Source organism: Microtus oregoni, unplaced genomic scaffold (genome assembly GCF_018167655.1).
Source record: "Microtus oregoni isolate MIOR12 unplaced genomic scaffold, Mior012 000053F_ref0000044, whole genome shotgun sequence".
In the NCBI taxonomy this organism is placed as follows: Eukaryota; Metazoa; Chordata; class Mammalia; order Rodentia; family Cricetidae; genus Microtus; species Microtus oregoni.
Genome location: NW_024543829.1, coordinates 8,072,423 through 8,099,233, shown reverse-complemented (window position 1 = coordinate 8,099,233; position 26,811 = coordinate 8,072,423). Strand labels below are relative to the sequence as shown.

Here is a 26,811-nt window from a genome sequence, read left to right as displayed (position 1 = left end):
GACTCTGACCTCACTTCCTCTTCCTCCCAGCGTTCTGATCTGTTTACTCCACCTACCTATGTCCTAACCAATAAAATGGGCCAGGGCAGTTCCTTTATTAGCCAATGACCTTCCTCCATCATTTCCCCTTTTTCGCTTTAAAAAAAAAAGGCTTTAACTTTAACATAGCAAAATTACATATAACAAAACAGTTATCAAGTAAAAGTTACAATAATCTTTATCATAACTAAGGAAAACTATAACTATAACAAACTATTCTTAACTCCATCAAAGACTCCAGAAAGATATAATATTACCTAAGTAAACAAGAACTAAGAAACTTCAAACTCTAGAAATGACAAAGACATCTCGCTGCCTGGACAGTCACCCAAAGTTCTTTTGTACCGTTGGGGCATCCATCTTCAGCCTTCAGGCCCTTGGTATCCAGCAGACATTTCCATAAAGCAGGAAAATTCAAAGCCAGTTCAGTCACTATCTGTTGTGTCCTACAGAATGTCTCGCAGACTCTTTCATGAATCAGGAACCCCAAAAGATCATCTCACCTTAGGCAAGTTCAGTAGTCCTCTCTCTGCGGGTTCTCTGTGTCCAGTTTATGCAATAGTCCAGGCAAGAGCAGTTTCTTGCCCAAATGGCTATCAAACTCCATAACGAGCCTCTTCGATGCCCATCTTCCTCTTGAAGTAGATTGGTGCTGCCAGGAGCAGAGTGTCTCATTGTCATGAAAAGTCCTCAGTTATTAAAACATTTAAAATGCCCTATTCTGTAATCTTTGAGAGATATGAAGAATGCCTATCTAAAATATATCTCGAAAATCTAACTAACATGACTACAAGCTTTACTATTATCTATGATTATCCATTAACAACCTATATTTCTTAATTATACAGTACATATTTAAATGAACTACACAATCACAATACCTTAATCAAAATCAGAAACACTTATACATATAACAAAATTGACCGTAAATCTCTATCAATAAAGCAAAATCTATACTAATGCAAATTATTCATACCTATATCATATCCCCCTTTAAAGGTAAAAGAACATTTATAAACATTATTTGGAAATATGGGCGCAGTTATTTCTCTCCAAACTGCTTCCTGCTGAATGGGGGCGTCGTTAATTAGGTCTTTCATGGTATAACCTGTGTGCTAGTTTCATCTCAGTTGGCAGTTGAGCGAAGCAATTTTTTGAAGATGTTCACTGCAACCCTTCAGGAGGGCGTGGTCCATCATACCACATCGGAATAGAAGAAATGAACAGCGTCTCATCCTCTGTGAAAACAAAATAAGAAACTCCTTTCCAAAGTATCATATCCTTAGATCCAAATTTCAAAGTCAAGGCATCAAAATATCTATGTTGGATTAGTTCAGCAGCATTTATAAATAAATATCTTTTAGCATCTGTTGCTCCTTCCTCAGCATTTAAACAATTCAAAGAGAGCATAATAGCATACAGTATCAAAATTCTCTGTGTGTTTTCCATCTTTGTGCAGCTTTGTTTTAACCTCTATTTTGTTTATTTTTACTTTTAACTCTTTGCTTTTTGAGACAGGTTCTCTGTATCTTTGACCTGAAGTAACTCTGTAGACCAGGCTGTCTTTGAACTCTCAGAGATCCGCCTGTCTCTGCCTCCCAGGCATTCGGGATTAAAGGTGTACACTATTACACCTTGAACTCACAGAGATCTGTTTGTCTCTGCCTTCTAGGCACTGGGATTAAAGGCGTGTGCTACCACACACAACAACTCTCTTCCTTTTTTTTTTTTACTTTAAGAACTTTAAATTTTAGTCTGCATATATTTTTAACACATTTTAAACCTTTTAGAAATTTTCTTTGTCTTTGAATCTCTCTTTACTGTATATCTCTCTTTTTCTGACCACATGAGTCTTTAATTTACCAAGCAATATCAGTAGGACTAAAGGCGTGGCTTTGCCAGCTAGATACAGTCCATTCCTTAGCTTTCCAGCCTCATGGCGGAGGTACTGGCTGTAGCCAGCAAGCGAGCTTCAGCAGCCTGTGCTTGCAAACCGCATAAACCGCCTGCGTAAAAGAGTCAGAGTTTGTCCTGGCAGGACAGCCCAGAAAGCCGGCATTTTTAAACGGCGCAGCTTTTTTCCTGCTATGGCTGAAAACCGAAAAGCATGCGTTCAGCTTTAACCGTTTAAGTGTTTCGTGGCAGGACCTCTTAATGAGATGCAGGCTTTTGCAGCTAAAGCTGAGTCAGGAAGCCTCTCTTAGATGACGCGCCCGCTTGCCTCTAGCAAGCAGAGCAGACCCAAGAACACAGCGAGTCTAGTTGCCATCAAACAAATCGTAGCACTTTACTCCAAATGCTCTATTCAAAAGCTCTGTCTCCCGCAGGAGCCAGACAGAGATCGCAATGGCGGCACAGCCCCAGGAAGTTGCGCTTTAAAATGACACAGTGGTTTTTCTGCTACTGTTGCCGAATCAGGAAATCTCTCTACAGCACGACACCAACAAACAGCAAAAATCTGTGTTAAACTCTCTCTCCCTTATTTTTAAGCCTTCTCAGGTTTTTTAAGTGGGTTTCAGCTGCCCCATGTTGGGCGCCAACTGTAGTAATAGGGGCGGCGGCGGGGCAGCATCCCCAACACCCCAGCCTCCTGCCCGGCTAGCTTATGCCCCGAAATAACAACACACAAACTATATTCATTTAATCACTGCTTGGCCCATTCTCTTCTAGGCTAATTCTCACATATTAATTTAGCCCATTTATAATCATCTGTGTGTAGCACCCCAAGGTGCGCTTACCGGGGAGATTCTAGCCTAGTCCATCCTGGGTCGGAGCTTCATCCCGGGAGTGGGGCATGGCGTCTCTCTCAGGCGTCTGCTCCTGAGAGGAAAGCTGTCGAGACTCTGACCTCACTTCCTCTTCCTCCCAGCGTTCTGATCTGTTTACTCCACCTACCTATGTCCTAACCAATAAAATGGGCCAGGGCAGTTCCTTTATTAGCCAATGACCTTCCTCCATCATGAGTCGAGGAGTTACCATGGTTCTCCCACTCCAGACAGACTCAGGTTAAGATCTTTCCTGGTAAGCGCACCTCGTGATGCTACATAGATTATTAAAAATGGGTTAAGAGGCTAAAACTAATGGGCCAGGCAGTGTTTAAAAGAATACAGTTTCCGTGCAATTATTTCAGGTAAAGCTAGCCATGAGGGTGGCCGGGTGGTGGGACACAGCCCTGCCGCTCCTACTACAACACCCTTCCTGCTTCCTGTTCCCCCTTCCTTCTTCCTGTTCCCTCTTCCTGCTTCCTGTTCCCCCTTCCTTCTTCCTGTGCCCTTCCGGCTTCCTGTGCCCCCTTCCTGCTTCCTGTGTCCCCTTCCTACTTCCTAATTCTTTGTGCTCACTCCAACTCAGCATACAAAGAGCTGTCTTGATCTATTTATAGCTCCATGATTGGAAGACTATTATGTTTTAATCTCAGGGGCAACTTTCTTCCTCCTCCCCTCCCTGTCAGAGGAAGTTGATCTAGCTCATTGGCACCCGAGTCTAAGGACACTGAAGTGAGGCTCTGGGTCTGAGCAGCATGTTTCTAGAAGCCAGACACCCAGATGTCAGCAGAGTGGCTGCCTCCCTCCCTGCCCTGTTTCCAGCTGACTGCTGCCTCCCTCTGTGAGAAGGAAGCCTTTGTAGGGTTTCCCATTGTGTACACAGTGCTTCCTCAAGGACTCAAAAGGTCACATGTCCTATAAGCATGCAACGAGGATGCTGGGAAATGTCGCCAGATCACACATGACAGTTTCGCAGTGACAGGGTCCTTGATGGTTTAGGATTTTAAAGGCAGGCGAGTGGTCGGAGCTCACCTAATTCACCCTGTCCATCACACTGCAATTGCAGAAACGAAATGAGTAAGCAACTTAAGAACAAACAACCTAACACCTTGAGAAGATGCCTGTACCAAGAGAGAGGTGGTCACAGCCTTTCCTACCCTGATGGCTGAACAACAGTTCACCAAATAAACGATGTAGATAAGCATACAGGTAGCAGACAGCCTCTTTGATAAGAGCTCGGATCTATTTACAGCAACTTTACCCAGGTCTTGGTGGACAGGAGACCTGGGAGCCTAGCACAGGGTCAGTGCACAGCTATGCTTGGAGAGTAATATCAATCAGGAGAAAAGGCAGGTGATGCCACGGGTGCCGAAGACCAAGGAGAACGAGATGCAGGCTCTGTAGTGGAGTTGCAGAAACAAGCAGCATCTATGAGAGAGTGCTACCAGAGCTCCCCGGGAAAGGCCAGCCTGGACCCTCAGACAGAGCTCCAGTTCTTCGCTCAGCACAGGAGGCATTGAGTTGCCTGTAGTTGGTTGTGCAGGAGAAGCCGTCATAAGCTGTTGTGACAGCCCCTATTTACACCAGACCGCATACCTTCCAAAACCACCCTGCCCCTATCTTGGTTCTCAGAGGTATTCCTGAGCTGAGATGAACTTGGAAACTATGCTTGTATGGCTCAACACATCTAAAATGGCAGAGATCTTGTTGATGGGAGGAAGAAAGGGCAGTGCTCCTAGCTCTAGGACACTACGGTACGGTGATTTTCAGGATGGCTGCCCCTTGCTGGCAGAATCCCAGTGAGCTCCCAGAAGCCCAGGCTCTGATTCTCATAATCACCACTGTGGAATCAGAACGGACTCTACGCCTCTGCCCTTTTTGTCTTGCTGTCCGAAGCTGTTAAGCTGAGGCTTGCATATCGATCCTAACGTGCCCTTTCAAAGTCACTAAGGAACATTGGAGCGGACAGGGTTAAAGTCCCCAGATGACCACGGCTTTTTCATTTTCTAAGTTCACAGGAAGCACTCAGATGACATTGTTCAGCTGGATGTGAGATGTCCATAGCCTTCAACCCCAAGATAAACCCTTTGTAGGGTCTTTAGTGGGGAAGCTCACCTGGGCATTCAGTCCCACTCAAATGCAGAGTTCTGAGGAACTCTTGGAGCTCAGCTGAGGGTATTGGAGAGCCTGTAAGCACAACTCATCTTCAGCTGTGCCAGATCGCCCTTCAGGACGGCAACCTCTGCTCTTCTGCTAAGAGACCTGGGTGGGGGCCACCCTCCCCTTTCTTCTTCTTCAAAGAATGCCAACACCTTCCTCTGTATGCATTGCCTGCACAGGCAAGATGCTGAGCTTCCTGTATCCTCTCTGCCTGTCTATCCATCTCCATCCCCAATAGTGCTCCACCTCTCGCAGACTCCTCCCTTCCTGGCTCTTGGATTCAGCCCTCTACCAAAATGGCTCTTTCAAAAGAACTAAATACTTCCTTGGTCCCAAAGGCCATTTCCTGGATCTCCTCTTTTCTCCCCCAGCCTCAAGGTTCCTCCCTGAAATCTTCCCTGCTTGCCCTTTTCTCCACTGGGGCCCCCAGCACTGTTTCTGTTTCTGTTTTGTTTTTTGGTTTTTTGAGATAGGGTTTCTCTGTAGCTTTGGAGCCTGTCCTGGAACTAACTCTTGTAGACCAGGCTGGCCTCGAACTCACAGAGATCTGCCTGCCTCTGCCTCCCGAGTGCTGGGATTAAAGGCGTGTGCCACCACCATCCGGCCCAGCACTGTTTCTGGATCAGCAGAGCAGTCGGCTGCTTATTCAACTGGAAAACCTGGACAGTCGGTTCCCACAGGAAGTGCTGTACAGACTGAGGTTTTGTGCATTTCCCCATCGCTCAGTATTGCTTTCTAGTCTCTCCTGTTCACTCCGCTCTCATCAGTCTCCCTGATCCGCTGGGAGCTCCTGGCTGGAGGGCCTGTCTTCCCACGCCTCAGCTCTCCAGGCACAGCTGCAGGCAGTCAGCTGAGGCAGCCCCTGGCTTTCTGAGTGCAAAATGGTCTCCAGCGGCCTCTCCCAGTAAAGGGACACCTTCATCCTCCCACGCTGTCCCATTACGGCGCTCCTCGGAAAGTTAATTCACCTCCTAGTTTCAAGATGGATGTGACCCTGTTGTTGGGGAGGCCAAGTTGTGTTGATTTGGTTAATCCCAGCTCTCTGTTTATATCCACTGTATCCCTGAACAGACTGCCAGGGAAGTGGGTTTATCTTGATACCTCATCAGAACCATGGAAACCTTGAGCCACTGTCTCCACGTTTAAATGACTCCTAAAGAAAGACCCAGACCACCACTCTTTCCTTGTCTTTACCCAGATACTAAACAAAGATCTACACTTTGTCTTTCTTTTCCATTTAAGCCCATCTGGCTGCGTTTTTTAATTTAGTATGTCGTTAATTTGGCATGTCATTAATTTAGTATGTCATGCATCTTTTTAGCCAAACATTCATTCTCTCTCTCTCTCTCTCTCTCCCCTCTCTCTCTCTCTCTCTCTCTCTCTCTCTCTCTCTCTCTCTGTCTGTCTCTCTTTTAGTTTTTTGAGACAGGGTTTCTCTGTAGCTTTGGAGCCTATCCTGGAACTAGCTCTTGTAGACCAGGCTGGCCTCGAACTCAAAGAGATCCACCTGCCTCTGCTTCCCGAGTGGTGGGATTAAAGGCATGCGCCACCACTGTCCAGCTTGGCCAAACATTCTGTAAGATATCATGAAGTCTTTTCTTATTTTTTGAGTGAGATTAGCATTTGGATCAATAAACATAAAGAACCTATGACATAGACAGGCGTCATTTACTCAGTGGAAGAGTATAAGCCTGGGGTCTCTGAGGAAGAGAGAACTCCTCAGAGAAATGCACTGTGAACTTGGGCTGCAACACCAGCTCTTTCCTGGTCTGCTTGGTCAGTTCAAGTCTCATAGTTCCAGCTTGCCCTCAACAGACTCAATTGCATTTAACTGAATCAAAATAAATGATACTCTTAAATTTACCATGGAGAGAGGGAAAATATTGGTTGATACAGATTTGGAATTGCAAGTGTTAGGTTGCCATCACCCAGCCTTTTGGCAAAATGTGTAGTCACCACAAACTCGGGCACCTCTGAATTCCAGGGACAAGCGTGCGCCATGAAACGCTCAGGCAATTTATATAGCCACCTGGGGCCCTCAAGCTCTACATGTAGTGTATGTAGCATGGTCATGTGATCTACGCATGCTGCAGCTACAGCTACATAACCCCTTGCAGTCTTTAAAAGCTGAACATGCCCGCTGCACGCTCTCTTTCTGTCCCTCTTCTGCAGAGGTAACTCCTTTCTCTCTCTCTCTCTCTCTCTCTCTCTCTCTCTCCCTCCCTCCCTCCCTCCCTTCCTCCCTCTTTCTCCCTCCCTCCCTTTCTTCTCTCTCTCTCTCTCCCCCCTCTCTCTCCCCACCAACTTCTTCAGTTGTGCGCATGTCTTTTTCTTAATAAACTCTTAAAGTGGGTTCCGTTGTGCGTTTCATGGTCCGTTCTTGTTCGTGCCCAGTACTACAACTGAATGAACCAGTTCCTTAACGCCCTCCTCTGTATGTGTGTGTGTGTGTGTGTATGTATGTGTATGTATGTATTTACACGCATATTTACATACATATATACATTATATATGTATTACGTATATACACACAGAGATAGGTATATATATTTATTTCTCTAATAAAGTACAAACCCTTTAAAATCAGAAGTTAGAATTTTATTAGGTTTTTTATATCACTCAGCATTTGGTAGAGCTTCAATAAATGCATGTTGATTCATAATTCAGTTGAATCGAAATGAATGATTCTTCCAAATTTCTAGGGAAGCCGGAAAACTGATGGCATTGTTGAAGAGTCCAGTTAGCATATGTGAAACAGACAAAAGACACTTTGAGAAGGGAGAAACTCGGTCATCTAATCAGAAGACTACCTGCAAAGTGTTACTCTGAGCAACAGTTTTGAAAGTAAGACTTGAGATCTTGGACGTGCTGCTGCTTTTCGTCAGCCATAAGGTCAGAATTGTTGTTAATAATAATCCTTAAAGCAACACCCTTCCCAGCGACACTTAAATTTCACCAGGGGTTGTACATCCTCACAGACTAAGAGTTCTTGAAGTTTTCCTAAATTCCCTTAAGCAACAATGGTCCTCTTAGCTAGGGAGCCAAGTGTCTACGCTGCTGGGTACTACATCGAGGCCGGGTACTGACTAGTACTTCAGACCCTGGGCTCGTCCAGGAGCCTGACTCCAGTTGTGGATTGGGCTGGGGTAAAATTAGTCTGTCACCCCACACACACAGCTGGGGTGAAAATAGGGAAGAGAGAAGGGGCCCCCAGCTTCACAAAGTATTGTGTTGACAATGTCCTACCACGCTGTTTCCTAGAGTTAATGCCTGAAACGTCTTCTGAGGAAGCTGCAAGAATGAAGTCCGTGGTTTTTTCACATCAGTTTTACCCTTGGTGACATTAAATACTTAGTCACTTTGTGGGGGAAATGAAGACATTGATTCAGGGTGATGTGGCCACCTTCATGTCTGGTTCCCCTTTCCCTGTGCTATATTAAGTCTTGGAGAGTCCAGAAGGGTGTGTTCTATGCTTGTGGAAGAACCTGAGGGAAACATGTAAGTGGACCTTCAGAATAATCTTGCTTCTAAAATTGCTTTTAAAAGAAAATGCTAGTGAACTGGAATCCAGCCCCATGACCAGAGAGTACTGTAAACTGTATTTGTACGGCAGCTGTCTGCCTATGGTGTGAAGGACCCAAGGAAGCGGTTTGGGACTGCTGCCTGGCTATCTCAGGGAAGGCTGCCCAGGGGTGTCCTGCTGAAGGCACAGTGTGTGCAGATCTACCTGGCTTGGGAAGGGTGGATCTCGGTGGCCTGGTATCCTGGCTGTGCTTAGCGTGGGGAGCTGATTGGTGAGGCACCAAGGCAGAGCGGCCCAACCTGGCCCACAGTGAGCTTCCCAGCTTTGCAGCACACAGTGATGGACTGCCCTGTTCCTTAGGTGCTCTTTTGTTTACCCCACAGCTTTCATTAATCTCCCGTCTTGTAGGAAAGCTGCCTTCTCCGGAGAAGGCAGTTGCTGGCTTTCCCAAGGCAGGAATGATTAAAACAGAGCGGTGAGGAATTCATTCCACCTCAGAAGAGGTCGCCGCTCCCGCTCCCGCTATTTTGGCAGCCTGAGGGAACAGCGTGTTCTGAACCAAAAGATAAGTTTGCAAGGAAGGAAGAGAGGGAATTTAAAAAGGAGGGAGGAAAAAGGAAGCAGCCGCCTTTCATTCCTCCTTTGTCCCTCTCCCAGGTGCTGGGCTTTAATAGCTCGACCTCAGAAGTGCTTGCTCCAGGCATCTGTGGCTCTCGTTCATCTGTCACTCAGAGACCACTCAGAACCTTGGAGAGCAGCAGCTCAGCAAGCTGAGGGCCCAGGAGGTGAAATGACCCAGGAAAGGCCACACAGTCTGTGCAGTTCGCAGCAAGCTAGAGAGCAGGCGTCCTGTCTCCGTGCCCGGTTATTTATTTATTTGTTTGTTTATTTAGTTATTTTACTTTCTCCTTTGCAGGGATTTCTTTTCAAATGAGTTTCATATCATGTCAGATCCCGAAGAAAGCCGGAAGCAGAGCTGATGGGAGGTGCCTTGGAGGACAGGAGAGATTGTCGCTTTGAGTTAGTGTTCTGCCAGGTGTCTGCAGGTTATCTGGGCTGACTGAGCTCAGGCCATTGGCCTCTGTGCAAAAGCAGGGTCAGAGCGAGCTGCAAAGTGAAAGATAGCAGACCAGGCCAGTGCTGCCAGGGAGAGGACCAGAAAGAATGGCATAGCTCCTGAGGGCTTGGGCTCCTGGCCTTTCCCAGCAGGAAGGCCATGTTCATTCCTTCCCCCTTCCCTCACTCTAGCAGGCCATGGCTTTCCGTGTGGGGGATGTGCATCTTCCATCTAGAGCACTTGTAGGGTGGCCCGCTCACCTGCAAGTTGTTAATATTAGTCCATGATTCTGTTTGTTACATGGTCTGGCCAGGCCTTGTAGCCGAAGTGAGATAGGAGATACACTTGCGAGCTGATGTTTGATTTGTGCTCGGAGGACAGTGCTCAGGAGTAGGGCTGTCCCTGACTCCCGACAAGGTAGGCAGAGTGGACTCTAGGTATTGGGGTGGGAATTCATGAATTCCATGCCAGTTCATGCTGATAGGCTGAAAATTACACACACATACGCATACGCACACTGCCAGAGAAAACCATGGCAGCTGTGTTTGCTAGCTACACGTGCAGGATGGATAGGAAAGACTGATGCTCCTGTTTCCATGGGAACAGCTCAGCTCTGCATGAAAGCAGGTAAACATGGGCTCCGGTTAGCTACACAGGCTGCGGCACCCTGCAGGGCACTGGTTTGGCTCAGGGTCCTCACCACAGCCCCGTTCTTTGCTGTTTCTTCTCACCGGCTCTTGTGGACATCACCTCAACCCTGTGAGAGGGAAATGAAGTCCGGTTAGCGCTCTGCTGTGAACTCTAGCTAAGGTTTGCCCGCTAGGGGCATGCTGCAAACCATAGGCTAGGGATAAAAGCGAGGAAGCGGTGGTTACTCCTGGGGAATTGCTGCTGTAAAAGCAAGAGGCAGGCTCTTTCTGTTGGAGAGACGAGGCTGTCGAGTCAGGCAATAAGCATTACTGATAATGGAAGCAAAATGAAGAGAAATGATAGGTTAAAGGGATCAAGTAGGCTTTTAGGAGCTGCCAAAAGAAATGTGGAGGACGAAGGACTCAGGCCTGTAAACACGAAGGAAGGGAAGCAAACAGAGCTCAGCTAAACGCTAAGACGCACAGACTAGAAATTAGCTCAGAGCACACTCAGGCTCTCCCCGGAGCCGAGGAGGAGGGAAGTGATTCTAGGGCGTGGCTGGGAGCTGAGCTAAAGTAGGGGCTGGAGGAAGTGCTGAGCTTCCAGAAGGTCAAATGCAAGCTAATAGCTGAGCCCAAAGTCTGCCCGACTGAGCCAACTTGTTTTTAAAGTCAGATACCCCTTCCCCCGATAGGACCCTAATATTCAAACCCAGTGCGCCCAGTGAGGCTGCGTGAGGAAAAGTCCTCTCTAAGGAAGTTAAAGGTTAACGGGATCTGCAGGTAGCACTCTCTGCCAGTGTGACTGGGTGACCGGTGTCCTTAGAAGAACAGGAGAAGGTAGCTGGTTGCAGTTGTGGAAGAGAGGGCGAGCCCTCACACTGGGTTAGAGATAACACACTGTGGAAGGAGAGGAGGAGTAAAGCGGAGGAGAAACCAGAGACTTCTTCCCCATCTCTGTTACCTGAGGACACACAGAGAGAAGGCAGCCATCTGCACACCAGGAAGATAGCCCTCACCAGGGCTTGGCCCTGTGAGACCTTGAATGGGGTCTTCCAGTCTCCAAAACTGCGAGGAAAATGTCTCCTGCTCCTTTCTAAGGCATTTCGTCATGGCGTCCCTGGCTGACCATGACATGCATGCAGGGTGTTTTTTCTCCAAAGTCCCTGAGAAAGAAACAAGCAGATAGACTTTGGACTCTACTGTTACTGGGAAAGGAGAGCGTCAAGATCCCCCAAGAAAGACTAGCAGGACATAGCATCCTAGTACCAGGGAAACAGTGCAACCATCTTGCCGCTCAGCTCTCCACGCACTTGAGCATCCAGGCTTTGGCTAGAACAGAAGAAAATCTCAGTGTTCTATGGAAGGGCATGTGTCCTGTTGAGAGAACACGCCAGATCCAGGGATTGTCGGGTGTTTGGAGAAGTTTCTCTCCTTAAGCTTCAACAAGCAGGATCAGGCAAGTCCTCTGAATTAGGAGAAATGACAGGCCAAGGGTGGGGAAGAAGTTGGAGGGGGGAGGGTCAAGGTCAGGGCTCTGTGCACTGGAGAATGCCTCTAGTCTTTCCCCCTGAAGGGCTGGTGTCTTAGGCTCACCCTCTGTCCTCAGTACACAGACAAGGGGGACAAGGGTGGAACTGTCGCTTGTCGCTTGCCTCTTCCGGGATGAGATTGCAGCCATACATCTCGTTTAATTGATATTAGATTTTATTGTAGAATGCTAAAATTTTAATGTGCCTATAAATCTGTTCCATGCTTGCAGAGGAATATCTGTATTGAGAACATACTGTACGAGGATAAAGGCAAAAGGAGAAGAAATGAGCCTACAATGTACATTATTAATATTTCAGCAGATGAGAAGAATTGGGGCCTCATAGAGGAAATTAGAAAAACAAATGAAACCGGGTGTTCTAATTTGGTTCAAGACAAACCCGCTGGTTGGAGACATTTTAACCTCGCGGGGTCAGCTGTTTCATTGAAGAAGAGAAAAACCAATGCGTAGCTGGTGGAGATGAGTTTGTGATATTTGGGCCAGCTCTGGAGCAGACACTGGCAGTTCATGTGGTGTGTTTCCAGTAGGAACAAGTTCAGACAGCTGTGTGTCCTGTACCCTAATCCAGACTGGTGAAATCTAGGCTGGATGCAAAGGGGATGGCTTGCCTGGGGCTAAGTACAGCCTGGTGTGAATTCCCCTGAAAAGGCAGCTCTGCAGGAAGGCCGCTCCTGTTTCTGCTTCCTCTGCAGAAAATGCAAAGTGCGTTTGAGGTAGGGGGTGTGGAGGCTTCTTGCAAAGTGCCCTGGATGTCATAGACAATTAGTAGTTAATTTACGGGCCACTTCAGCGTGGGACTGAATCCAAAAGTTCTGTGGTTATTCTAAGATTAATGGAGAAGAAAGTGCGTGAAGTCATGTCTGAGGAGACGCAGCTCCTGACCCGCTCTGAGGTGGATGTTCTGCTCAGAGTCCAATGTCCACCAAGCCCTCTTGTGTAGGGGCACGCTGGACAGTTTCAGGAGCACAGACCCGTTGGTGATATGGCCATGTGTGAGCACTGCTCACCTTCCATCTAACTGATTCTGAAACGGTACAGAATCAGGGTTCTCCTGTGCGGAGTCTTTATTGAAAATAGTTTTACTTTATTGTATTAGTGTGTGTGTGTGTGTGTGTGTGTGTGTGTGTGTGTGTGTGTGTGTATGTGATAGTGTCTGTGAGAGAGAGAGAGAAAGTTGGGGGGGAAGTGGGATGTATTTACTATGTATTGATATGTAGAGGTCACAGGACAAATCTGTGGAGTTCACTCTTCTGCCAATCCACTTTTATGTGAATTCCAGGTCTCAAAACTCAGGTAGTCATGTGTCTTAGTCAGGGTTTCTACAACTGTGAGCAAACAACGTGACCAAAAGCAGATTGGAGGTGGTGGGGAGGAAACGGCTTATTGCACCTTACTCGTCCAAATTACAGTTCATCATAAGGAGAAGCCAGGACAAGTGCTAAAGCAGAGACCACGGAGGAGTGTTCTCCTCTGGGTGCTCAGTCTGCTTCCTTCTTCTGAATCTCAGGACTACCATCCAGGGCTGGCATCGTCCCCTCCCGTGGAATAGGTCTACCCATACCTATTATCAATCAAGAAAAATGAGCACAGGATTGCCCACAGGCCAGTCTGGTGGGAGCATTTTCTCGGCTGAGGTTCCCTCTTTCCAAATGACGCTTAACCTGTGTCAAGTTGACCAATACACCAGGCTTATGAAGCAATTGTCATCACCTGCTGAGCCATCCTGCTGGTCCCACAGGTTTAGAATCTTGATCTCTGTGAAGCTAGTCCAGGTGACAATGACCCTTGCTATGGAGTTGAGCATGAGAGAATCAGATTGTCACATCTGGTCGTTCAGTTCATGCCCCGGAGCCACCACCTGCATTTGTCATTTCCACACTTAAGTGCCACACCACGCAAGGGTTCTCAGTGTCAAGCAGAACCGTAAGTCCTAGCCCATAATACTTGCATGAAATCAAATATATGTGAGAGAGTTTAAAGACTTCTCAGTGTCCCCACTAAATCTCATACACATGGCACAGTGTTCAATAGATATTTTAAGTCAGTTAGCTTACTTGACTAAAATTTTTACTTGTTAAATTTTTTTACTTGTTAAAATTGACCTCAATTTCATTTCTATCAGTCCAAATGAACCCAACTCATTCTCAGTATATCACAGACCTAAATATGCATAACAAACAGAATAGTAGCAGCCTCCTAACACCTAAATTTTAATTATCCCAGACCTGATTAATTTAGGGACAAAAATATTCATAGTTTCCCTGAATAGTTTCCAGAGGGACCCATACTCATGGGGTAGAGATGGCAGAAGAGGAAGCAACAACATAGCGGTACCGGGTCCAACTCCACAGTCAAGTCTGGATGCCCTTGTGTGCTTTCTGGTCTGTAAAATGAGAGCACAGAAGACGAATGGATGACTGTTAAAGATACACTTACGTAATGCACTGTATTGACATCGCAGCCCATCCATCAGCCTAAAGCTTGTCTCAACTCTTGGAACCCATGACACAGGACTACTGCTTTTGTCAGTGGGCAATTACAGTCAAGCAGCCCGGGACAAAAGTTGTTGGTGGAAAACAAAACAGAACAGTATTTATTATTTTCCAAGCGTACGTGGACCAGCTGGGAGCCTGGTGGCAGGGGCGGGGTGAGTGGGGGCTGTCTTACCTGTTTGACAATGGCGTTGCCTTTTAAGTTCAGCTGAGGGACAGATCTTGCTGCTGTGCTAGAACCTAGTGTGACAGGCTAAACATTTCCCTAAGCTGTCTATGCCCTAATGCCCAGAACCTGTGAATAGACCACCTTACATGGTAAAAGGAAGCCTGTAGATGCAGTCTTAAGAGGGAATCGTCTAAACTATCTGGGTGGCTCTAAGATGGCACAAAGTTCCTTTGAAACAAAATGCAGAAAGGTCAGCGTGAGAGAGAAATGGTAAAGACGGAAGTGGGGGCCAGAGAGAAGGGAAGAGCCAGCCTGACTGGCTTTGAGATGGAGGGAAGAAGACTGTGAGCTGGAGAACACAGGCCCCTCCAGGAACTGGCACAGGGAAGCAACACGGCCCCTGGGTAGTCCAGAAGGACCACAGCTCAACAGACCCATCTTAGACAATTGACCTCCAGGAGGAATTCTTAGTTCCGGCGAGTTGGTGATGTTTAACGGTCAATACGACACTAACTACTACAATGCAGCCGAGGGTGGGGCTAGCGCAGAGTGTGAAGACTTGGATCACCGACCTAAAGATGGCAGATGGGTACCTTTAATTGGCTAAATCAAAGAATGCAGAAACACCCTCCCTCTAGCTGCTGGGTTTTTTTTTTTTTTTTTTTTTTTTTTTTTTTTTTTTTTGAGACATGGTTTCTCTGTGTGGGCCTGAAATCCTGGAATTCGCTCTGTAGACTAGGCTGGCGTCAAACTCAGAGATCCTCCTGCCTCTGTTTCTCGAGTGCTGGGACGAAAGGCATGTGCCCCCACCCTGCCTCACTTCACCTCTGGATGTAAGCTATTTCTCCCGCTTCCTGGTGGGATTCCCACTAAGAAGGAGCAGACAGGGAGGGGTAAAGAAATTATATGTATGTACTAGCTGACCTCTAAGCAATGTCTGAACTTGGCTTGTTTTTTGTTTTTTTATTTCTAGGTACACGGGGAGGAAGAGGCTCTGGACCCTGGGAACTAGCATCTTCCTAAGGCTTTGGCGGACATATGTATTCCCAGGAAGTACAGGCTGGATGGACTTCATCCAACATTTGGGAGTTTGCTGCTTTGTGGCCTTCCTTGCCGTGAGCCTCCTCTCAGCAGCTTTCTACTGGGTCCTGCCCTCAGTCGCCGTGCTCGCCGCTGTGTGGGCGAGCACCTGTGTCTTCCTGTGCTGTTCCAAGCATGCCCGCTGTTTCCTGCTTCTCGCCTTCCTCTCCTGTGGCCTCCGGGAAGGCAGGAACGCTTTGATTGCGGCTGGCACAGGGATGGTGATCTTGGGACATGTGGAAAATATGTTTTATAACTTCAGAGGTCTCCTAGACAGTATGACTTGCAACCTAAGGGCAAAGAGCTTTGCAATCCATGTTCCACTCTTGGCCAGATATTGTGAAGCCCTTCAGTGGATTTATGGCCTTGCCGCTCCGCCAAATCTATTTGATGACCTCCTTTCTTGGAACCAGACTTTAGCGGTCTCCCTCTTTAGTCCCAGCCGTGCCTTCGAGGCTCATATGAATGACACCAAGGGAGAAGTCCTGGGTGCCCTGTCCCATATGGTAGTCATGACAGAGCTATTGTCTTCCTTGGGCCAGAAGCTTCTCGCCCTGGCCGGGCTTTTCCTCATCCTTTTCAGCACCGGCCTCTTCATGAAGCGGTTCCTGGGCCCTTGTGGCCGGAAATATGAGAATGTCTACATCACCAGGCAATTCGTTCAGTTTGACGAAGAGCAGAGGCACCAACAGCGGCCCTGTGTCCTCCCTCTGAATAGGAAGGAACGGAAGAGATACATCATCATCCCGTCTGTGCGGCTGAGTCCTAAAGAGAGGAAAAACCTGGGGCTCTTTTTCCTTCCCGTCCTGACCCATCTCTACGTGTGGGTGCTGTTCGCAGCTGTGGATTTTCTGCTGTTCCGACTCATTTCCTCCGTGAACAAACATCTCCAAAGCTTGCCAGGGCTTGAGGCTCACTTGAAACTTCGTGGAGAGGTAGGGGCTCACGGTACTCCATGCAGTATTCCCGGGCTTTTTATTGGTGGACCTTGCAAAAAATGCTGGGACTTCCCAAGTCTGACAGTGTCTTCAGATTATGTGTGTCTGGCACACGGAAGGAGCTTGATAGGTATGGCTGAATTAGGTCCCAGGGCTAGAATAGGAGTCCATGTTATTTTTCTGTGGCTACAGCAGCAAAGAATCACAGGCTGCGTGTCTTAAAACAACACACATTTATTCTCTTCTAGTTCGTCAGTGAGAGGTCTAAAATCACCTGCTGTTGGCATGGGCTTCCTCCTTCCAGAAAGTAGGGGAACTTAACTCTGCCTGGTCCGTTTTTACTTGGACAGTGATATTCCTTGGCCTGTGGTGGCGTTACATTTATCTCTCTGTACATGGAAAAAAATCTCTATGTCCCTCTCAAACCAGGCATATCATCATGTACACATGGACAGTTTCTTTATCTCGAGGCAGCTGACTTAATCTTTCTGCTGAAACCTGTTTCCCAGATAGATTATCACAGGCTCCTGGAGCATCACAGGCTCCTGGAGTATCACAGATTCCCGGAGTATCACAGGCTCCTGGAGCATCACAGGCTCCTGGAGCATCACAGGTTCCCGGAGCATCACAGGCTCCTGGAGCATCACAGGTTCCCGGAGCATCACAGGCTCCTGGAGTATCACAGGTTCCCGGAGTATCACAGGCTCCTGGAGCATCACAGGTTCCCGGAGCATCACAGGCTCCTGGAGTATCACAGGTTCCCGAGTATCACAGGCTCCTGGAGTATCACAGGCTCCTGGAGCATCAAACTCTCCTGGAGTATCACAGGCTCCTGGAGTATCACAGGCTCCTGGAGCATCACAGGCCTCTGGAGTATCACAGGCTCCTGGAATATCACAGGCTCCTGGAGTATCATCACAGGCTCCTGGAGTATCACAGGCTCCTGGAGTATCACAGGTTCCCGGAGTATCACAGGTTCCCGGAGTATCACAGGTTCCTGGAGCATCACAGGCTCCCGGAGTATCACAGGTTCCCGGAGTATCACAGGCTCCCGGAGTATCACAGGCTCCTGGAGTATCACAGGTTCCCGGAGTATCACAGGCTCCTGGAGTATCACAGGCTTCTGGAGTATCACAGGCTTCTGGAGTATCACAGGCTCCTGGAGTAGGGCATTTTATCTTCAGGGAACTTATACTCAGCATAGCCTGAAGGATAGAAATAGGTTTTGACTCTGGTTTTAAACTTTGGTTTCATTTTGCTTGCGTCTCAAGGGGTGTAAACGAACCTGAAAGGCAGGTTTGGGGCTTGACTTTCTCCCACTGTCAAGACTTGGGCAGACAGACTTTAAACTCTACTGGAGAACTTTCTCATGCAGCCTGAGTCCTTGCCAACAGAAAAGGACTCCTATCTAAAGAGTGGGATGTTGAGCCCATGCACATCTTAGCTTTTTTCCCCACATAACTTCAGACAATGTGTGTGTTGAATTTCTATTAGTAGAACCCTACTCTCCCTTTCTCTGCTTCTGGGTTGCTCAACTCCTCCGGCCCCAGCCTGCATCCACTTCCCTTTCCTCTGCTTCAGCACACCCAGTCTCTGGTCTCTTGCCCTCCCAATCCTGAGCTTCTTAGAGTTGATTGCTCTGAGCTCTCTGCTGCCCCTGAAGAATTCACTTAATTGCAAGGTTCTCCATTGCTCTAGATAGTTGGAACAGGCCAATAATGGAAGGCATGCTTCCAATGAAGCCAAATAAGAAGCCCAGAAGCAAAGGCCTCTCCCCACCTCACTCTTCCCCTTGGTCTTGATGTTTTTCCCTCTCAGTTATCCCCTTCTGTTTCTCTCACGCATTTCTCTCTCAGCCAATATCAAAAATCCATGCCTGTTCAATAAATTCTCACTGATTTAGACTGGAGTGTGTGTGTGTGTGTGTGTGTGTAAGTTCAATCTTGCCACAAACACTGCTGAGTACCAGGGACATAATAATGTCTAGACCACGACAGTTGCACGGCAGAGCTGATATGCCAGGGGAAGAGGCCACTGTGGCCACACATAACAGCAGCTGGGTGGTGGCCACTGGGTCAGATGTCTGTCTGTGCAAGGCGTCTGTGACATCTCCCGAGTTTTCCTCTGCAGTCCCTGGGAGATTGCGCCAGCAGCTAGCCTCCTTCGAGTGGCTGTGCCCCGCCCTTATCCCAGGATGCCCTTGAAGGCTCCTCGCCTCCTCTGTTGCTGCAGATTTGTGAAAGAGAAATCAGACAGGAAGAGAAACATTGGTGCAGGGTTTTGTCAATATTTCTCTCCCACTATCATACAACTTTAGACAAATGTTTCAGATAAAGCCTATGGGAAACCATCCGACTTGAGCTGGGATGGATCGGCAGTGTAAGCGATAACAGCCCTCGCTCCGATTGTGTGAGCACACCCCACGGGCCAGGCTCTGGACACATTAGCTCTCCAGGACAATCCGATAACACAGCGAGCTTGCCTTCCATCCATCATGCAGCAGCACCCTCTCAGCAAATTGTTTACTTAAGAGACATAAACATGGTTTAAATCATAGGGGTCTCATCCCGTATATTGCCTGGCATTTTGAAAGAGCGACCGTGCCTTCCATGCTGCCCCGAACCGAGCCCATATGAGAACGAAAACGTTGACTCAATCTTTCCAAGGCTCCCACTCCCAACGGCCAATCCCCAGCTACATTTCTCGACTGAATAGCTCCTTCCACAGACCGAACACCCGCTGCTTTCTTATTGCAGAATTGCTCATCACCGACTCAATCGATGTGTTTGTTTCTTCCATCGTATTAAAAAGAGCGCCTGCCGCCGCTCTGGGGACTGCAATCTCCATTTAATTGTAGACCGACTGTCTTTTTAATAAAGGGAGGAGAGCGGCTACCCAAACGTTTCTCTCTGCTTAGGCACAAATGTGAGTTGGCGTTTATACAGAGGGCCCAGGTTTGGTGGTAGGTCTAAGACACAAAATGTTCTCTGGGTGGGGTTGTTTTGTTATTTTTATTTTTTATTTTGAGAGGTCATTTACTTCTGCTTGGCCCCAGGGCTCTGTGGCACTAGGATGATAATAACTTACTAAGTATTCCAGCCTGTAAGGTTAATGCGTCACCCCCAAGGTGTTCAATTTACACTGGGAGGTAGTTTATTCAGGGGCAGATCTGGTCCATTAATTCCTGCTTTACCAAATTAGAAAACAAATCCACCGAGAGAGTAAATGACTTTCCCGGGTCAGATGAGAAAAGAGCTGAGTCAGCAAGCAGTCTCCACCTCGGGTGGCTGAGCTGGGTGGCTCAATGTCACCGTCCGTCTGGTCTGTCTTCTGTGTCATCAGCGGAACTAGGAGTTGCTTCTCAGACCCCTTCCGAACGCCCAGAGACACCAGAAAATGCCCTGTTTTAAAAACCTCCTCCAACAAGACTTTAGGATCTCCCTCAGCGATGTGGGCAAACATGTCACCCTAAAAGGGATGTCGGAGTTTAAGGAGGAAGCAGTCCCCCTAACTCCAAAGGATTGATTGATGCTATGACTCGGTGAAACGCCTTTTAATGCTGTGGCCTGAGGAAGGGGAATTTGTCCTTCCTTGGAGGCTGTGCCTGAGACTCAAATGACTGTATGACCAGCCAAGCTCTCTTCCATTTGAGCTGATTCCCCATCCTGCGTCACCTCTATGTGCCCTAAGTAAAGACGCAAGTGTTCCATTAGAAGACGGGTATATGGCTGTGGTTGCTAACGTAGTCCTCAGCCTTTCTAGAACGTAACACTTCCACATGCTTGTGGCTCACCGAGAAGAGATAGAGCAGACAAACTCTATTTCGTAGATTCTCTCCACAAATCCACTTGGAAGACACTATCCCCTTTATAGATGAAGTCAGCCTTTTCCCTCTGCTCCAATCATGACTCATAGAGGAAGACTTGACAGACAGCTGCTTCAGACAAAGCTCCCTAAATATTTGTGGGCAAATAGTGTGTTGCAAGGGAGTAGAAAGACAAAGGTAGAGAAGATGGTGTATCTATTGACTATTTTATGCTTTCATTTCAGAGGCAAGACACGCAAGACGTCATCCATGATTCTTCCTTTAATATATCTATGTTCGAATCCAGCTGCATTCTTAAACCAAGGCTTACTGTGTCTGAGACTTGGGTCCCTCTCAGCATTATTCTTGCAGCGCTAACAGTACTAGGATTGTTGTCTTCCATGCTGATGCAGCTTAAAATTCTGGTGTCAGGAGCCTTCTACCCTAGAGTGGAGAGGGAGCGAATACGATACCTCCATGCAAAGCTCCTCAAGAAAAGAGCAAAGCAGCCACCGGGAGAAGCTGAAAGAAAACTGAGTTTGTACTTTAAAAAGGTAAGGTCAAGTGGGGAGGTATGCCTCTAAGTAAGCCAAGGCTGAGTTTGGAAGGCACAACTTCATATCAGGAGGCCAGCTACAATACAGCTGAGGAAGCCTACTGAACCAAGTATGTTGTAGTTGGCTGTTGGGAAGATCTATTGTAGTGGCTATTTTGGAACAATGTCCAATTATTTCTTTTATGTACCAAAAATAAAGTAAAAACATGGAAGGAAATAGCTACCATTTTAAATAATTTTCTCATTCTAATAAGTCTATCTGTATATCTCTATAGATAGACAGACAGGCAGACAAACAGAGATAGATAGATAGATAGATAGATAGATAGATAGATAGATAGATGATAGATAGTTAGATATGGCTCCTATACACATTATTGATTTTATTTGGCCTATTTATTAATGAGAGAAAAATAAAAACCTGCAACCGGTGAAAAGAATAGTTCAAAGCACTCTCATAGTTAGGTCATAAGCACAAAAAAGTGAAGTTGCTTTATAAAGGTGGTGGCTCAAGCCTTTGATTCCAGCACTTGGGAGGCAGAGGTAGGCGATTCTCTGAGTTCGAGGCCAGCCTGGTCTGTAGAGTGAGTTCTAGGACAGCCAGGTCTACCCAGTGGAACCCTATTTTGAAAAACAAAACAAAAACAAACAAACAAACAAAAAAAAAAAAACAAAGGCCAGCTAGACCCTTCCTCAAGGGTGGACGGGAGGAATCACCAGGCTCTTGAGAGACTTCCATTTCACCTCCAGCACGCGATGACTTACATCGCTGCGCTCAGACCCCTACAAAATACACAGCTGGAAAACAGCTACAGCCAAGGCAAGACCAAGAAAGACCACGAAGATAATTTCTGTGTCTTTCAGAAGTTATAGCAGAGGCATTCGCATTGACTCCCGTGTCTATCCACCCTCTTTTCAGGTCCATTTCTGGATTCCAGTCCTGAAACTGATTAGGAAGAGACATACGAACACTGCAAATGAAGATTACCCGTGAGACACCTGAGTCGGCTTCCGGGTCGGCTGCTGCTGCTCACTGTCGGCTCAGCAATAGGGGGCGCTGTGTGAGAAGATCTACAGATGTTTGCGGTTACAGGGCCCCCTTTCCTCTCGGGTGGTTTTTCAAGCCACTTGTTGATCATAATAATGCCAAATGGCTCCCAGGTGGATGGCTTTTCAGTCTGTCTTCCGAACAAAGCACAGTATCTAGACTGTGTCACAGCTAAAGGGACTGTGGTGGCTTCGGTGAAAGTGTCCTCCAGATGCTCAGATGTTTGAAAACTTGATGCTGCTGTTTGGGGGATGCTTAAAAGATGCAGTCTGTGGGACAAAGTGTGTCCCTGGAGCAGGGCTTTGCGGGTTTTGTAAGCTATGCACTAATTCCTGTTTGCTCTCTGCTTCCTGCTTGTGGCTGGAGGTGTGGGCTTTTGGCTGGGCTTGCCTCCACGTTTGCCCATTACCACCTTCCCCACTGTGATGGTAATGAAGTCTTACCCCTCTGGAACCTTAAGCTCAAATAAACCCCTTCCTTCTGTAAGTCACCTTGACTTATACCACAGTGGACAAGGAAGCAGTATGGCTTAGAGCAGAGAAAAAAAAAATTCAAAAAATAATTATGAATTCTGTAATGGATTAAGTAAAATGGTGCAGGGTCCCGGGTGACTGCAGCAGGCAGCAGGCCATGAGGTCACATGACAGGTTTCTGAGTGGGGGGCAGGCAGCAGGCAGTGGACAGTGGGCAGCCAGTCCCAGGCAGGGACAGAGGGACAGCACAGTTCCCCAAGTGGCTGCAGCGGGCCAAGAGGAGAGACGGATGGGCATGCCACAAGACCACACTGCAGGTTTCTGAAGGCAGCTGGCCCCGGGCAGGGAACCACATGGCAGGCAAAAGACAGACGGGTAGGCACGCCATGCAGAGTGAGGTTGGATATTTTTTTTAGTGGGTTATGGAAGGGAAGGGGTGAGGGAGAAGAGCAGAGAGAGGGGCAGAGGGAGAGGGGCAGAGAGAGAGAGAGAGAGAGAGAGAGAGAGAGAGAGAAGGTGGGAAGGGGAGAAGTGAGGAGAGACAGAAGCTGCCTCTTGGGAGATGGAAAAGGAAAGGACTCAGGCTGGAAGCTGAAGATCAGCTTGCCTCAGCTGATGGGGAAGGAGTGGACATGGCTTGTCTCTTAAAGGGACAGAGCAGACGATTACAAACTCTACTTCAGTCTCACCAACAGATGCCAAGAAGTCATGAACAAAAGTCATCAGTGTATCTATTAATCTCCTGGTCTCTTTCTGCCCCTCCATATCTTTCCTATGATGTCTCTCAGAAAGCCACCCCACAGCTGCTTCTCCTCCCTGTTCTCCTTCGTCAGAGACTCTTTCTGAAGCCTGTTTGCAAGTTCCTTCCCATTCCTTGCTCTTCTCTCACACCCTAGCCTTTGTCTGCTCTGTCCATTCTCCCAGTACCGCCTCCTTACAGAGGTTTGGGATGGGATGGTGTGTTGCACAGCCTCCTGGGATCTGCTTATTAAAATGCACATCTCGGTTGTCTTTATGCCTTTTCTCTCACATGATATCTAGGAGAAGAGGGGACTTCCTTGAGTCCTGATCCTGTTATCTCTGAACTCCAGAATAGGGAAATCATCTCTCTCTCTCTCTCTCTCTCTCTCTCTCTCAACTTTTATCTTTTTGTTGTGAAAATCTACAGGCTTATAAAAAGCTGAGGAAGCGGTATAAAGTTGTACCTGCCCTTCGCCATCCATCTCCGAATATTAGCATCTTACCCAGCAGCCTCAAAATCAGAAAAATGACTTAGAAATATACAGAATCAGGAGCTCTTATTCCATTTTTGGCAACCAAAGGGTTAGCACCCTCTCTGGACCTTTCAAGCCAGGTCCCACAGTACCAGTAACGGTGCTATTTCTTTAGAGTGCACACACCCTCAACGGTTCCTTTGCGCCAGGACCTTGACCCCTTTGGAGAAACTGGGGCAGTTCCTCTATCTCCTGCCATTTGCCTTCGCGAAGGTTCCCTCTCAGTTAACCTCGCTGCGTTCCGATGCATTCTGGGAAAGTGAGTCTGCGCTGTACTTCCTGTGCCGCAGCAGGAGGCCCGCATTGCTGCCTAGGGCGAAGGTGACTTCAGGCGAATTCTTCCATCGTAATTATTGTTTTCCTTTGTAATTAATAGGCACCAGTGGGGAGAAACTTTTGAGACTACACAAGCATCCTGCTTAATACGGGTTCGCTCTCTAATTTCAGCATCTGTGGATGCAAAAATGATTACCGTGGTGACTAATGCCATGATTTCCTAGTTTAATAATTTCTTGCCTGTCGCTTGCTTACAATGCTGCCAGGCGTAACCGCTCCCTCCAAGGAACATTTCTGTGAAGGAGTAAACAGGAGCAAACATTGTACACACACCGTCTCGTCTATGCTTGGAACTGTGTGAGGTACATGTTGTGCAGACAACGAGAGAGAGAGAGAGAGAGAGAGAGAGAGAGAGAGAGAGAGAGAGAGAGAGAGAGAGAGAGAGAGAGAAAGAGAATCCCAGAGAACAAGCAAGCTAGTCAAGGGTTGGCTCCCTTCTGTGTCCCAGAAGCTTTGGGTCAGAATGTTTGCACGTGTCCGTTCTCCATCAGATATGACCACCCCCACCCCCCACCCCCGCTCCCATACCTATTAGGAAAGGGTGGGAGCTATGTCAGCATTTCAAGAGCAAAAGGACTGAGAACTCCACTGGCCCGAGAGCTACAGGAGATTTCAGGAGCTGGGACCTGAGGGACAGCTAGTCCACACTTGTTGGCCCTTTGGAAGATGGTGAAAGGGTCCGATTAGGTCTCCTATGCAGCTTGTGACCTTAGCCTCAGGTGCCCTGTGCTGGCTGCAGGCTTTTCTGGCTAGACCTGTTCTGTCTAGGCTCAGCCGTGTATCCGTGTGAACCTCTCAACAGTCCTGCTGACCCACTCCTTAAACTCCTTAAACCTGACCTCTGACGCCCGTGTGCACACACACGCATGCACACACGTGACAACAACAAAAAAGATCAACCGCATAGGCAAAAAAGAAAGAGAAAATTTCAGATCTCCAAACCTGCATTCAGGTGTAGTGCCTTAGGGATTCGTGGAAGGCCCTGGGAGTCTACGTTCTAAAGAACTCCAGTGAATAGATGGTTATGTGATTTCAGTACACATCCATTTGAAGAATTTTAGTAAGCCTGGAAGAAGACGGATTGTTGATTAACAAAGGGCACATCTACGGGATGCCTATGTAATTAACTGTGTAGCTGGTTATACACACAGGACTTCTACCTGCTGTTGAAGAGCCACTGAGGTTCCTCAAGAACACGAAACGCTAATTGCCTGCCAGCCAGTGTACTGCCTCCTCCTCTGCTGTTCAGTCACCCACTTGTAGGAATGGGTGAGGACACCATGCACATGATGGCTGTGTCTATTGTTAGCTATTTATTAAATAGGTCTTGCTACTAAATCTATTTTTAACTCAATGATAATTTAATTCACTTTTAATTAAGTTTAGGGGATGCTAGATCACATTACTTTGAAGTGGAAAACAACCTTGAAGCACCACACCATACAGGAGAATGAACAGATTTTTAAACTGGGGATGGCGGGATCCAAATCCTCATGCTAAGCATTAGCGATATAAACATAAGCAGCTTAGTGCTTGCCTTTCTGAGCATGTTCTCCTATATACAACCTAAGACTTAGCGTACCCACCCAGTAGACACACAGCGAGATGACATGTACCCAGTGAACACTTCCCATGCAAATTAGTTAAATAAGCGCAGGCTCTCCCTTCCTTTTTCCTTCCTTCTTTCTCATTGTCATCGGTCCAAGCGCCATTCCTCAAGTTCAGACAAGAAAGTCTGATGCACAGAGTAAAAGCTGCAAAGAAGGACTCTCCGCCAGGGTCGCTACACAGCTGAGATCTGTAACAGGCCAGGTGGTAAGGAGTTGAGGCTTTGGCCTTCATGTGGTCTCTGGTGCGATGACTTTTTTCATCCTAGCAGGAAGACAATACTGGCACCTGCTTGTCTGTGTTTCTGTAAAACTCGATGGCTGTAGTGAGCCCGCATGTTGTAGCTAACTGACCGCCTGATAGTGCAGAAAGGTGTCTGAGAAATCCACGTGCTGACACAGGACGGAATGCATGGAGAGTCAGAAACACACAGAGAGGCTCTCAAATCTCCCCTACACCCATTTTAGTCACAGTTTGCTGAATGACTTTCCAAGCCACTTCACCTCTCAGAGATGGGCTTTTGAGAGACTTGAGCTAATCTCCAAAGAAGTAACTATCTCTTAAAGCCTAGGATTCTGGGGAGACAGCAGTCCCCTGGAGAGCATACGGACAGTGGCCGGACTCTTGGCATTTGGTTGGTTTGCTCTTTCACAGTTGGTCAATGAATCGTAAAGAACAACAGAAGCTCTCGGGTCATGAGTGGGATTTATTTGCTGAAAAAGGAAAAAGATAACACCGGGTCAAAAGAAATGTTATTTTTCTCCACAGACACAGACACAGTCAGCTCTGTTATTCAATTCTAAATGTCATTTGTAATTTCATACCGTTTAAAGTCGGACTGCCCTGTCAGTGGCTGATGACCTGAAAATTGAAAGTCTTGATTTTCCACAGCAAGAGGTGCACTGGCTGTAAATGTGATCTATTAATTAGCAAAGAAGGAAATCAATCCAAATTGTTTTAAATGGAAGGCATGTAGAAAAGTGTTTATATGGAAACAGTAAGTGCCCTGTATTTTACAAGTGGACACGTTAATACAGTGAGGAAAAATAAATACAATCTTTTAAAATACTTGATGTGATGAAGGAAAAAATGCTGAGCTCAAAAATCTAGAGAATGAGTTTATTATTTATTATTCTGCTACTGTCGTGAGGTGACATAACAAAGCATCTCTCCCTCTCGACTCTGCGGGAGAATTGTCTGTATTCTGTCAATCATATTATAAATAAACGCTGATTGGACAGGCAGAAAATATAGGCCCCACTAAAAAAAAGGTACTGAGCTACATGGCTAACATAGATCAGAAAAAA

The 26,811-nt window shown here is 47.2% G+C and overlaps 1 protein-coding gene across 1 annotated transcript; it reads left to right on the top strand.

Annotated features, from left to right (window-relative positions):
- The first annotated feature begins 14,907 nt into the window (after positions 1-14,907).
- LOC121437598 (dendrocyte expressed seven transmembrane protein) lies at positions 14,908-24,060 on the top strand. The gene is made up of 6 exons (XM_041637477.1): positions 14,908-14,975; positions 15,360-16,401; positions 20,455-20,763; positions 21,685-21,755; positions 23,710-23,906; positions 24,008-24,060. The coding sequence occupies exons 1-6, from the start codon at positions 14,908-14,910 to the stop codon at positions 24,058-24,060; spliced, it is 1,740 nt and encodes a 579-aa protein (XP_041493411.1).
- Positions 24,061-26,811: the final 2,751 nt, after the last annotated feature.

Coding starts and splice junctions, on each gene's coding strand:
- LOC121437598 (XM_041637477.1), top strand. CDS start 14,908: ATGCAGCCGAGGGTGGGGCTAGCGCAGAGTGTGAAGACTTGGATCACC. Junction 20,764..21,684: donor TGAGTTTGTACTTTAAAAAG/GTAAGGTCAAGT, acceptor CCCTCTTTTCAG/GTCCATTTCTGGATTCCAGT. Junction 21,756..23,709: donor ACTGCAAATGAAGATTACCC/GTGAGACACCTG, acceptor CCTTTGCGCCAG/GACCTTGACCCCTTTGGAGA.